At 39.5% G+C, this 13,532-nt stretch overlaps 1 protein-coding gene across 1 annotated transcript in view; it reads right to left on the bottom strand.

The window, feature by feature from the left end:
• Positions 1 to 13,532, bottom strand: part of SV2C (synaptic vesicle glycoprotein 2C) — a 142,930-nt gene that overhangs the window by 14,781 nt on the left and 114,617 nt on the right. The window contains exons 4-8 of the mRNA XM_090278963.1: positions 9,516 to 9,649; positions 8,938 to 9,027; positions 5,499 to 5,609; positions 4,984 to 5,072; positions 2,382 to 2,546 (exon numbers count right to left, since the gene is read on the bottom strand). Coding sequence (XP_090135089.1) covers positions 2,382 to 2,546; positions 4,984 to 5,072; positions 5,499 to 5,609; positions 8,938 to 9,027; positions 9,516 to 9,649 — 589 coding nt within the window. The remainder of the gene's footprint in view (positions 1 to 2,381; positions 2,547 to 4,983; positions 5,073 to 5,498; positions 5,610 to 8,937; positions 9,028 to 9,515; positions 9,650 to 13,532) is intronic.

The raw sequence follows: 13,532 nt of genomic DNA, 5'->3' as shown, positions 1-13,532 counted from the left end.
TCTTTATTTTTTAATCTTCTTGCTCCTTCCCATAAGCCTTCATTTGAAAATTCTCTATTTGGGGTTAATGGCTCTAACTCTAGGATGTGTTCCCATACACACTTTTAATGGAAGTCTGTTCCCTAAACTGAACACCCAAGGTTTCTTCATTCTACTGTAGGACTACCCTGAAAGGAAAACATGAGAATTCTTCATTTACATAAGGAATGATTGATGCAGGGGTCAAGAAACTCATAGGTCTCACTCATTCCAAGAATACCTCTCTTCAGAGCCAACAAGTATTCCTTGAACCAGATGGGATGATGAGAGCTCTGCTCACTTTTGGAAATGTGTAGAATGATGAAACCCGTTCATATACAGTTTTAGGTGCTGCAAGAAGGAACTCTATGTGCTGAAAATGTTAAGGCATAATGATCCTAATATCTCAGAAGACTCTATGATTCAGATCTGCCCAGTTGATAATAACTGCCAGGATACCTGGATAGATATTCAACAATGTGTCTCGGTAATTTATTAAGAGACTATGAGTTTATACTTAGTCACTGGGAGGAAATTGCTTGTTCAGCCGAGGAAGAAGTTTTGATATCAAATGCCATTCTTATTAGGGGCAGAAAGGGACTGATCTTCCTTGGCAAGTGAGATGACTGACTTAAAAGCAATTCACTAATTATTGAGTAGTACTTTCAAAATTGTTCGCACTCTAAGGATTGACTGTGCACTACGGCCAAATAGACCAACCCAGCTTTAAAAATAATCCCATGTCAACACTTTGCTCTAGGGGTCCAAAGAAAAACCATCTAAACTGTACATTTACCCACTAAAGGAGGGCAAGTAACGGTACATTTAAAGATTATTAATGTTTCTGAAATGGAACTGAATTTAGAAAGGGAAAACCATTTTTTTAATGGATAACATATACACAGAGTACACGTGGTACAAAATTAAAATGTTAAAAAAGGAAAAAGTAAGTTTTTTTTCTGACCTATCTTAAAACCACCCAATTCTTTTGCCCAGAGAGAACCACTGTTGTCAGTTTTCCGTGTGCTCTCTGTGAGCATCCTGGACAGAGAGAGCTAGCAAAGGACACACATCATTCTACAACCTGCTTTGACTTTGGCGCTCTATCTTGGAACTTATGCCATATCAGTACATGCAGAGTTGCCATTTTATATGTTGAACAGCAAAGCTATTTTTTAATAAAAGTTCTATCACCTTCTAAAATAAATGTCTGTTTTATAAGGATTTAAATACTATTAAAGCTATTAATTACTACATTGCTAATTTAAAATATTCCTTAGTCATGATTCAATATCCATCTTGGAATTTTAACAAATATTACTAAAAATATGACTGTCAGAGATGTAAACATATGTTAGAAATTTCTAATAAAGTAACAATCTTTTTAAAAAATTGATGAAGTAAAATTTCAGCCTAGAGTTACAGAGCACTTGACTCTAGGGATTCTATGGAAAACCAAGTGCAGATCTGAGTCAGGATTTTATGTGGGAGAGTGCAGGTGATACTTTGTGGCTGGGATTAGGATTAGGCCCCTCACTGAATTGTCAATTCAAACAATTATGCCCCAGCTGGAAATTCTCCTTTTCATTATAGAAAATACCCCACAGAATTCTTTTCCATGTTTCCAAACTGGTTTTTGCCCTGGGAAATTTCAATTATTTTATATTTTTACTTTTATCACTTTTAAAATTGGAACAATTTTCTATGGATCTCATACCAGCGATTATTTGCTCAGACAATAAATAATGGATATAAATAATGACCTTGCCCATCCCTTTGCCTTTTTGAAAGAATGAACCAGAATCACCTTCCTGAGCTACTTCTCTGTCTTCATCAAGAGGCATTCCAGATTATTTATACTCAAAAATGTCCTTTTCTAACTTATTCTTTATTTTCAAAGCCCTTAATTTTGGGAATCATTCCTGTTCTCTAATTGAAACTCTGATACAACTTAACCAGCATCAAGGAGAAAAAAGGAATTCTGAAAAGTAGTTCCCTTTCTTAGGAATAGAAGACAGGCAAAAAAATTACAATCAGGTTTCTTCACTGAACTAAATAACCTAATAATCCATGTTATTTTCTCATACTCTTCATTCTTTTCTTCTGTAACTTATTTTCATTTCTCACCAGGGTCTCTCTAAATTTTTGTTTCATATAACTTTCAGAAGTAGTTTTAAGTGAAGTAACTGATCCCTTTTCTTGAACACCCACTTGGAAGTATTCACATTCAGCAACAAAATGACTAAATGTACAAACTAAAAAAACAAAATGAAAAACTATGTATGTTTCAGTACAGTGAAAGCTAGTAAGAAATACGTTTCTGTGAACAGGCAGCAAATTAAGTTATTTCAAAATTTCTCGACCTGCCATTGTAGTATTCCATTCCAGTGTGAATCTGATTTTCCATTGTAAAGTTAATACTGAAATTTGCATATTTCTCTCTTGGCACATCTCTGATTAGTAATGCATATTCATCTGACTGCAAGTGTTTAATGACATCAGGGAACCAAACAGATAATCCGTAGTACCTGCAAAGACAAAGAAACGTGAGTTGGGAAAGACGTCCCCACACCAGAGGCAGTGCACACCTCCCTGGCATGTTCAGAGAGGTAATGGTCCCAGGAGAACTATTTACCCTGATGATGACTGGCTCCCTGAAACATTATGAATCATCAAGCATTAATCTGCATGGCTCTCTCCCTACCACAATTAAGTCTGCAAAACTCAAGCTAGACATAGGGCCTGGGGTTACCTAGGGAACCCCAGGAATACAATTCCTGAAGCCTTATTTTGGGAGGAGGCATGCATAAGAAACCCACCCTATATCCATACTGGGCACCCAGATCCTGATGTTTTCTCATCACCCCAGGCTTCACCAAGGAGCCCCATCTCCCAGTCTGGTGTTACAAACTCCTGGTGTTCAAAACCATGAGGGCCATTAAAGAAGGACCTCTGTCATGAGTGGAGAGTCTTTCCTGGTCCCTGTCTTACTTTTCAACTGCTAGCCTGGGGGCAGAGCCCCATTTCTCAAAGTAATTCAAGGCTGGGGAAAGAGTCATTTGGATGATTATCTGAAAATCCAGGTCATTTCCACTTTTTGCCTCTTGGCCCCTCATGTGTCATTGTAACAGCGAACAGCTGAGTCATGCTGCTGTGCTCGTCAGCACAGCAGCCACTCCCCACAGGTGGCTGCTGAGCAGCGGTTGACATGTGGCTAGCCCAAACTGAGATGTGCTGTAAAAATAAAGCATCGCAAAGGCTAACAACAACAACAAAGTAAAACGAGTCATTAATCATTGTTATATTGACTGTATGTTGAAATGATAATATTTTAGACATAATGAGTCAAGTAAAAAAATATGATTAAAGTTAATTGCACCTGTTTCCTTTGCCCTTTTTTATTTATCTTTTTTTTTTTTAGTGTGACTGCCAGAACATTTAAAATGACAGGTGTGCCTCACATTATGTTTCTATTGGACAACAATGCTCTAAAATAGTGGTTCCCAAAATGGGGTTCCTGGACCAGAAGCATCAGCATTACCTGGGAAGTTGTTAGAAATGCGAACTCTCAGGCTCCATCCAGACCTGATGAGTCAGAAACTCTGGGAGTGAGTCCTCTAGGTGATTATTCTGATGTGCACTCAAGTTTGAGAACCATTGCTCTAGGTTATCCTGCTGCAGGTAGACACGCTAGGTTTGAATCCTGGCCATGCCTCCAGCCAGTGAGCTAAGCCTCACTTACCAAACCTCTAATACCAGACTGACGACAGTATCCACCTTCCCCGGTGGTTGCTCAGGTTAAATGAGATGCAAAGTAACTAACAGATAGAGAGTATGTGTAGTTTAGTCATCATTGTCATCAGGATTCTGGAAATATTTCTGGCTCAGGAGTCCATAAATCATGAATTAAATTACTGTGAAGGTATGAGTGGTGGCCACTGAATGAGAAATGACTCAGAGATGCAACATGTATAACATTGCTCTCTAGCCATATACGTAGGACAAAAAACTTTAAAAATAGCAACCATGAAGAAGCACACTACTCTGGAATGTCCATAATCAACAACATGGAGGAATTTCAGCTTAGTTTTCATTCATTCAGCAAACATTGACTGAATAGCCACTAAATACTATACACTATCTGAGGTTTCAGGGATATCAGTAAAGAAATCATAAGTTTAAAATGTGGGCAATAATACATCATTAAACAAAACAAACAAAACAGATAATTATCATGTAACTCTTCACATCTTGAGAGTAGAACTTTTGTCTTGCTTAACACTTAGCCTAGTGTTTAGCGCACAGCAGGCACTTCATTTCATCCTTCTCTTCCTTCATAGATTAATAGGTTTTCTAGAACTTGGGTGGGAGTTACTTTATATATTCTAAATCAACCCTCTCAACTTAGAAATGAGGAACTGCGACTCAGTAATGTCCCCAGGTCACATGCAGAACAAGATGCTTGGTCTCCTGACCACCACTTTCGTTGTTTGTCCCTTTATTACAAGTCACAGCACTGGGAAAAATCGGTCCTATCTGATTACTCGCCTGTTTTAATTTAGGGATGTTAAGGCACAGAACTTGCAGCATAAATGTGGGGCTCCACCAGTCACAAAGGTCTTATTGACCTGAAAGTGTAGCATATAATTCTTGCACGTTCAAGGAAGAGCAAAGAAGCTGGTGTAGCTGGAGCCAAGCACATGAGGAGACGGTGAAGTCATGGGGGACGAATCATCTACAGTCTTACTGGACTTTCCAAATACTAGTGGTTTTGCCACCTCAGCTTTATGACAAGATAAGTGAAATGACTGGGTTATAAAACTATAATTGTTAGCAAATCTAAGCTGGAAAAAATTCTTTCCTAAAAGTTAACAGCATCAAACAGTATAAGAAAGCATCATAACTAGAAATTTACAGTGTGGAAATTTACAGATTTCACTCATCAAGAATTTAAATATCACTTACCCGAAGGACAGGGTGAACCAAACAATTGTGAGCTTTATTGTATTTTCCTTGACAGGGTAGTTGAAACATCTCATAAAAGTCAACCAAATCTGTGAAATATTAGAGTTAGTTTACTTATGCAATTATCTAGACAATCCTACTTCCAACTCCCTCCAACAAATATTAAAAAGTCGAGTTTTCTTTGCACTGGATTCATGTGAACTTAAAATGTAAAAGCTAAAGGCTATAGGAAACCAAATACTGGAATTTTCATTTATCGGCTTCCTGGAGGCCAACAGGCAAAGTAACACAAACCTTCAGTGCACGCATCACTGACGAGACTCCTTGCAAAACACCTTGCCTTCCCCAAAACATATGTCTTAGCTATCCCGATGACCCCAAAGGGATCCAGTTACCTGACCCTACTCTAAGAGTCAGGTGTCCTGGGCAGAAGGAATTGGTCTAGTCAACCCTGCTTCTGATCAACCTCAAATGCAACAAGTTGGCCAACAATTCAGGGCAGGCTTGTTACTTACTCCATACAGTTCTGTGTGGATCCGAACGAAACACCTCCTGTACCATGTTCCTGTGTCACTCTCAATTTCAATCAGCTCATCGATTTGTTTTGGTATTTTGATTCTGTTTACCTGTGAAGAGCAACACAGTGCAAGGTGCTGAGTTCTCTTCTTTGAAGTTGCTTAGTTTAGGTTTACCATTTGTTTCTAGAGGAGAGAGAGCTGACTCCAACAAAAAAGCAGGTATTTGATAATCTCTCTCTCTCTCTCTCTCTCTCTCTCTCTCTCTCTCTCTCATATATATATATGAGACTGCTGGCCTAAGTATACAGACCAAAATGGCACTAAAATAATGGAATAAAGAAGGAATGGGAGGGAATACCATAGAGAAATGGGGGAAGAGCAAGTAGTAATAGAATAGCATGAAACCAAAATGCCCTTTCTGAATCATTACCACAAAGGCACATATTAGCATATAAAACATCCAGATAGGTTAGTTTCTGGATTAACCCTTTGAGTGCCAATGTTGTCATAAGTGATGCTGACAAATTTTCCCAAAAGTGAAAGCGTCGCTCCCAGCGACTCTTCTTTTGATGACTATAAATGTAAATAACAATGGAATAATTAGCATTTTGTTTTGTTCTCTTTTTTTGTACATCAGGTTATATATAGATATAACTTTTTCTCATTTTATCCAAATTTCAAATTACACGTGGCACTCAAAGGGTTAAGAATTATTTTGCTTGGACTAAAGTGATTGTACATACTTTCCTTTGAAACCTACTTACTTAATTAATTTGGCCCCTAACTATAATTCTTAAAGCTTTCCCATCAAATTTTTATTCTTGGAGCATCACTATGAGCCTCTCTTCCTTCTCCCACAGCTTAACTAACCCACAATGACTGGTGACTATGGTGTAAGGTTAAGTGGATGAGCTTCGATGGCAAGCATCAACACTGATTCTTCAGCCATAGAAGGGGAATGAATGATAGAGGTTTGGCATGAAAAACTGTATCTGTTACTTAAGTTAACTTCTTTCTGCTAAGGAAAAGAACCAAGAGTCAAGAGAAGCAATGCTTTCAAAACTGAGAATGAAGCCTGAGCAGAAGAGAGAGAGAGAGAGAGAGAGAGAGAGAGAATGTTAGTCAACATTTATTTGATTTTAATAAATCTGAGAGAGGCATGTGCACACATATTACCCCTGCCAGGGATAACTTTTGAACAGATATTTTTCAGGAGATTCTGCCAACATCCCAAGTAGCACTTCTATTGTGAGAATCTAGGTACCAGGGTTGGCTTTTGAGGGAGGCGATTTGAGGATACTGGGTATCTTTCAAATTATACCGAGTCGGACTGCACAACCATTCTCGGCGGTGCAGATAGACTCTTAAGAAGCTACACCATCGTCTCTCGAGACGGACGGCTGCCGACGACGACGATACCAGGTAGGCAATAGCCTTTCCCTGACTATGAAAACAAAGATGTCTGTATTTAACAAAAATAGCATCTGAGTTAAACAAGAGATTCTAAATAGTCAGCTCAAGATAATCCATGTATTGATAGATATTACTTTGTGATACTCTAGATATTTTTAATTATAGGGGTGTTCTTATCACTCAATATATTACTTTTGGGAGGCTTCTCCACTCATCAGTTTGTTTGTTCATTAATTTATTGGCACCCATGGGGGTGCCAGGCCTGATGCTGGCCTGTGGAGATGCAAACATCAAACATTATACCCTCCGAGCAACTACCATACAAAGTAAAAAGCACCCTGACGGAAGTCTATATCAGGTGGGAGAGACATGTTTCATAGAATACCCAAGTTGACCTGGGAGTGAAAGAGAAGACAGAAAACTTCATGGACTGCAGAATTTCAGCTGGAGTTTATGGAGAAGTATATCATTTACCATTTGTGTAAATTATTCGGAGGCTACTCCAAGAGGTTGAGGGGAAAATAGTGTTATTAGGCAACCACAAAGAGTTTGGCATCCCTGAAAAACAGTCCAAGAGCAAAGGGCAGTGAGCAATGAGGGGTGAACAAAAGTAAGGAACAATGATATTTAGGATAGAAAATAATAGGACAGAGTGACAGCTTTTGACATAATGAAGATAAAGGAAAGAGGGAAATAGATAGTTTTCATGGCTCCAGTGTGGGTGGTACCAGTGGTTCCTGCTGATAGAATTTAGGACAAGCAAGAGGCTTGGAAACTTTTGAGGTGGTAAGTTCAGATTTAGAAATTCAGAATTTAAAGGGCCCAGAGTACATAGAGTAATGGCCACAAAGCCCTTCACCATGCATGTCTGATGCTCAGGAGATCTGTCCATTAGGCTATAGAGATGCACAGGCAGATGAGATCAGCTAAGGAGAGTGTGTAGAGTTTAAAAAGAAATTAACTGAAAATAAAGCCGTGGAAAAAGAACTTAAAAAGGAGATCTTGAAGGAATGTTTGCAAATTCTCTGTATTGTAGATATAACAAGTAAAAAGACAAATGTGTCATGGTAGAATCATGTAATGGCTTTGGAAGTCACATATAAATGATTTTGAGATTATCCATTCTTTTGGATTATTCCTACCTTATATAATAACGTTAACATGGGTGAGCGTAAGGGGACTTGGTGACTCTAACCTTCTGAAAGAAATGCCGGTAAGCAGGGCCACGAGGCCCTACAGACACACCTTCTCAGAAGTCTCTGGTGAAGGGTTTACCTTCATTTGGCTAACAAGGGGTGAGTGATATTGAACATCTAGATAATGTCTCAAGATTCCTCCAACCTCATGATCCTTTAATTTAAAGACAGTCTTTCCCTAATGTGAGTTTATTCAAAAGAACGGTCTACTCCAGAGGCTTCCAGGTCCTCGATCACTGATTTTAATTTCTCTATTACACTCCATAAAAGTTTTTGCTAATGAAGATTCAGTGATCATTTGGATAGAGGCCAGACTGAAGTCTATCTTCACATTATGAAAGATGTATTGCCTAGATAAAAATAAAATAAATAAATTAGATGTCAGGGGACTGTTTAATCAGTTGCTATGTCACATTTTAAGAACTATATATGGTATTATTTATGATACACTTTCGTCCCATTTATGTGTTCCTGTATGTCCCCTTAAACCCACTTAAGACAAAACATTTTTCATCTAACTATATGCTGCATATATCAAAAGATTTAAAAACCATGTTCCTTCTAAAAATTCCACACACCCAATTTTCATTATTTTACACTGGTTTTCCCACTGAGAATAAACTTTGTAACAATAGAATGGAAGAACATCCATGCACAGGGAACATCAACTACAACAGCAGTGTGGCCAGCTTAGGTTTAATAAAATGGCAAGTTTAAGGAATGGAAAGACATGTGTAGCTGGTACTGAGAGAAGAATTTACAATCTGGCCTTTTCAGAAGAAGTTTCTACCCCTGGCACAAATGGTGCACCGAGCAGTAGTACTCACCGTGAAGACCTTCTCTGGTTGGCCCCGTGCTCTCATGTTGGTGTCATGAATTAACTTCAGAATCATCCAAGCTTCATCATGTTTTCCAACCTAACAAATGTGAGTAGACAGTGAAGTGCTAGGAGGTGAAACACTTACCTTCTCTGATTTTCCAATAACCATCTTGAATTGCCAGATGCAATTGAGGGTAATTGTGCAAATGTATTTCGGTGTGTCCCACCGAAACATACAGACTACTTGGATATCCTTGAGTACCTTAGCAGTTCAATGGATGTGCTTATGTTACAAATAGCACCTTTGGATGGTAAAGTTTCACTTATAAAACAATAAGCCATGTTCTCTTAATTGAGAAAAAATTTTCTTGCTTGAGGAGGAACATGAGTGCTTTCTGGCCACAAGACAGCTTGTTCACATGCTGGTTGTTGAAAGCATGTCCCCATGACCCTAAACCCTCCATAGTTGCACAGTCAGAAAGAGAAATATGCCTCCCAAAGAGGCAAACTGATGTTCCTAGAATTAACAAGCAACTCTTGCCAACGTATGTGGCTTCCTTGAGTATTGGTAATAATAAGTGTTACCTCCAACAAGAACCGTGGGCTTTCAGGCATGAATGTGAGGGCCACCACTGAGCAGACACAAGGGAGGGCGCAGACAATCACGAACACACGCCAACTGTGAAACTGGTAGGCCGACCCCATGCTGAAGCTCCATCCTGGAAAAGGAAGACAGGAGGAGTGAGGGAGAGCGCCTCTCAGACCGCCTGCTGGGAAAGCGGGGACTCCATAGCCACTGTGGGGTCTACACCTCGAACTTATTAGTTAACTCTTTCTACCTGCAGAAGAATGCATTGATCTGGGCTGACCAGCTCAATGTCACCGACAGCACCACCAACGGCAACAAGACCACAAATAGCAGTGCTGAGAAGAAAGATGCTTGGAACCAAAGGGGTCAGGGCCTAAGTATGGGGTGCATGTATGTTTACATACAACAAAATTTTGAAGGCTAAGATAAGTTAATTTGGGGTAATAATTTTTTCAATAGGCCACTCCACTGGGTACCTTCTGTTTGCTCCTGCGGATCACTCCCCACTCTCCACGGTGTTGTGTGCCAGGAAGTAGACCTTTGTGGACTGACTGCATCAACCAGCTCCCATGCCCACCAGCTTCCACTTGGGTTTGAAGAAAGGAAGCACTGGCAGGAGAACAGGGAGGGGGGGCAGGGTTCAGCGTATTTATTTCCTTTGCTTTCCGTTTCACTTCCCCCTGGCTGGGTGGAGGTCTGATCCTGGGTGTGCTCATCCACTGGAACCTTCTATAGCCACAGCTGTTGTCTGGGAGCCCCTCCTTTCTCTTGCCATTTGAGACATAGGTGCGTACAGGATGCCCTTCTGCTACCAGCTCTCAGGGGCTTTAATGTTCCTTTTTGGTCCCTCTTAACCCTTCCCACATAACTCTTTAATGGCCCATTATGAGAGCATCATCTCTTTGCCGGCCAGTACCCCGACCAGTGCAATGAGTAGGTATTGGCAATGTGGTATTTCTCCACATGCACATGTCATCCAATAGATCAAGAGAATCTTAACTTTATAAATAGTATTTTTGTTAAAATACGAACAAGCATAATGAGATACAAACAAATATTTTCAGGAATTTTAAGAAAGACAGTCTTATATTTAAGTGAATATAAAATGGTTGAAAGCAAAACTCAAACATGATTCTAAATGAGAAATAATGAGGCATATCAACTCTAATTGAAAACAGGGAGGAAATGTATAGAGTCACAGATCAATTATAAGAGGCAAAATTTTAATTTTGGGCAATGCTTGGTATTTATTATAACGCTTTTTGTGAACAAAAGTCAGATAGTTTACACCCCTTCCTCAGGGAGGCAGTATAATTTGTCGCTGTTCACACAGGAGCCAAGTGAGATTCTGGAGGTGATGTAACTTCCACAAGGCCATAAAGCTGAAGTTACCTACCAGAATCTTCCCCACCAGGTTTTGAGGCAAACTCTTATAGCACACTTGGCCTCATGGCTGTGCTCACTCACTCGTAAGCACAGAATTTGTTGACAAATGGTGTAAACATGCTATAGCAGAGGTAGATGAGTCAACATTTTCTGGGAGTTTAATACAGGTGATGTGAATTGCTAAATTAACTACTTCGCAAACTTTAGGAAGGGATGTCTACTCTCAATGTTTTATGTAGCAGAAGTTCAAATCTCAAATATCTAAAATGCAGAAATTCCATGATGAAATGGAGAAAAATATCTTGTTCACATTTGATCTGAGAAGTTCATATAAATAATTTCTTTGTAAAAAGCTCTAGATCCTATTATTTTACACATTAGGTGAAAAATAAATGCTTTAGATGGCTGATTTAGCCAAATGCAGGGTTTTAATTGAAGGGTACAGCTCAGTACATGGGGAAAGAGCAAAGACAGGAGAGGAAAAGGTCTCTGGTGCCTCTGTAAAAATAAATTAGTTCTGAAGATGCAGTTTTATAAACAAAAACAGGAGGTTTTGTTTTGTTTTGTTTTTTAATGAGGTTATTTAACTAAGGAGAAAGTTCCACTGGTGGACAGAGCAGGAAACTCCTTGTGTTAGACAGAATAACACTCCCTCCCCAGCCAAAGATGTCCTTACCGTAATGCTCTAAACCTGTGACTGTTACCTTACACAGCAAAGGGACTTTGCAGGTGTGATTAAGTTTAGGCTCTTGAGACAAAGTGATTATCTTATATTATATGGCTGGGCCCAACATAAATTCCAGGGTCCTTAGGAGGGAAAGAGAAAGGCAGGAGGGTCATAGTGAGAGCAGGAGATATAATGAGGGAAGCCGAAGTCAGGCTGGGACAGATTTGAGAATGCTATAGCACTGACTTTGAAGATGGGGGAGGGGCCACAAGCCAAGCAATGGAGGTGGCTTGTAGAAGCTAGAAAAGCCAGGGACACATATTCTCCCCTTGAAGTCTTCAGAAACTCTGTCAACCCATTTAGACTTCTGACCTCCAGAACTGTAAGGTAATAAATTTGTATTGTTTAAAACCAATCAATTAGTTTGTAGTGATTTGATACAGCAGCAATAAGAAAGCAACACACTTCTTTTTGTAGATACAGACCTGTTTGCTAACCTGATTGATGTATTGAGTTGGCCAAAAAGTTCGTTTTTTTTTTTTTTCTGTAAGATGGTGCTAGTAGTGCTTAGTGGTCTCAAACTTTATTTTAAACAATTTTGTCATATTGTATTGTGACAGCTGTCATATCAGCATGCACTTAAAAAAAACTTATCAAAATTGGTGAATTTTTGCATAGCCATTTTAATATTGAAGATGAGGAAAATATGCAACATTTTCAGCATATTATGCTTTTTTATTTTAAAGAAGATAAAAATACAACTGAAACACACACACAAAAAGATCTGTGCAGTGTATGGAGAAGGTGCTGTGACTGACTGAATGTGTCAAAAGTGGTTTGTGAAGTTTCTTGCTGGAGATTTCTCACTGGATGATGCTCCACAGTTGGGCAGACCAACTGAAGTTGATAGTGATCAAATTGAGACATTAATAGAAAACAATCAACATTAAACCATGTGGGAGACAGGTAACATACTCAAAACATCCAAATCAATAAAGTTATTGGTGAAAATAAAAAGTGTGTCTTTTGTTTTATGGAAAAAAACTAAACAGACTTTTTGGCCAATTCAGTAAATTAAGTTGGAGAATTTTATTTTCTCTATAAATCCTCAGCGCCTTTGCTTTTGCTTTGACTTCTCCAGATGCCTCACCAAGGCCTTCAGGCTCCTTCTTGACAGTCTTAGAAATATTGCCCTCTGCTCTTACTGCTCCCAAACATCACATCTGTGGGTGGAGAGACAGATGGCAGTATGATTTCAGTTTAGCAGTTTTCAGTCTACAGAGGAAACTGACCACAAATAGAGTCTAAACCTAGAAGAGAACTAGCTGGTCCAGAGTCCAACTCCCCTCAGTTTAGAATGTAGTTTCTTCAGGTGGAGGGTCTTCTGTCCACCAGCTGAAGTTTAGCCCATTCACTGCTGTTCAGATCTTTCTCTGCTTCATTAGCTATGAAGTCTGTCTTCTGGTCCCTTGCTTGGGGTCTGTGAGTGGGCACATGTATGTGTGCACATAGACATGCAGTGTGGTGGGTGGTCTTGCTCTATGTCAAGGGTGTATCATCCACCCATTTTCCTCTCCATTTATTTGCAATGTGCCTTTTCCTGAGTCTCCAAAACTATTGTACCCTTTTCCAGTCTCTCTTCAAATCTCTAGCAGCCCACTCCACTCCTTGCACTTGACCTCACCGGTACATTTGAGGAAATAAACAGAGGGAACTACTTTTCACTCCTGAATCTCCTCACCTAACCGGATCTGCTCGTATCTCTCTGCCTTCCCTTTGGTTACAACACATGAACTGTCCATGCTTCTATCTAAAGTCAACCCGTCCACATGGCTTCTGGAGCCCAGCCATCTCATTCTCTCAAAGACAGAACTCCTGTGATTACCCCTCCTGTCCAGCTCTCATCATCACAGTCTCTTACCTTACTGGATTGTTCACTCCATCAGCACAACTTCTCAAA

The sequence above is a fragment of the Furipterus horrens genome, unplaced genomic scaffold (assembly GCF_987537825.1).
Source record: "Furipterus horrens unplaced genomic scaffold, mFurHor1.1.pri manual_scaffold_5, whole genome shotgun sequence".
Lineage (NCBI taxonomy): Eukaryota > Metazoa > Chordata > Mammalia > Chiroptera > Furipteridae > Furipterus > Furipterus horrens.
Note: the sequence above shows the minus strand (reverse complement) of the source record. Positions and strands in the feature narration are given on the sequence as shown.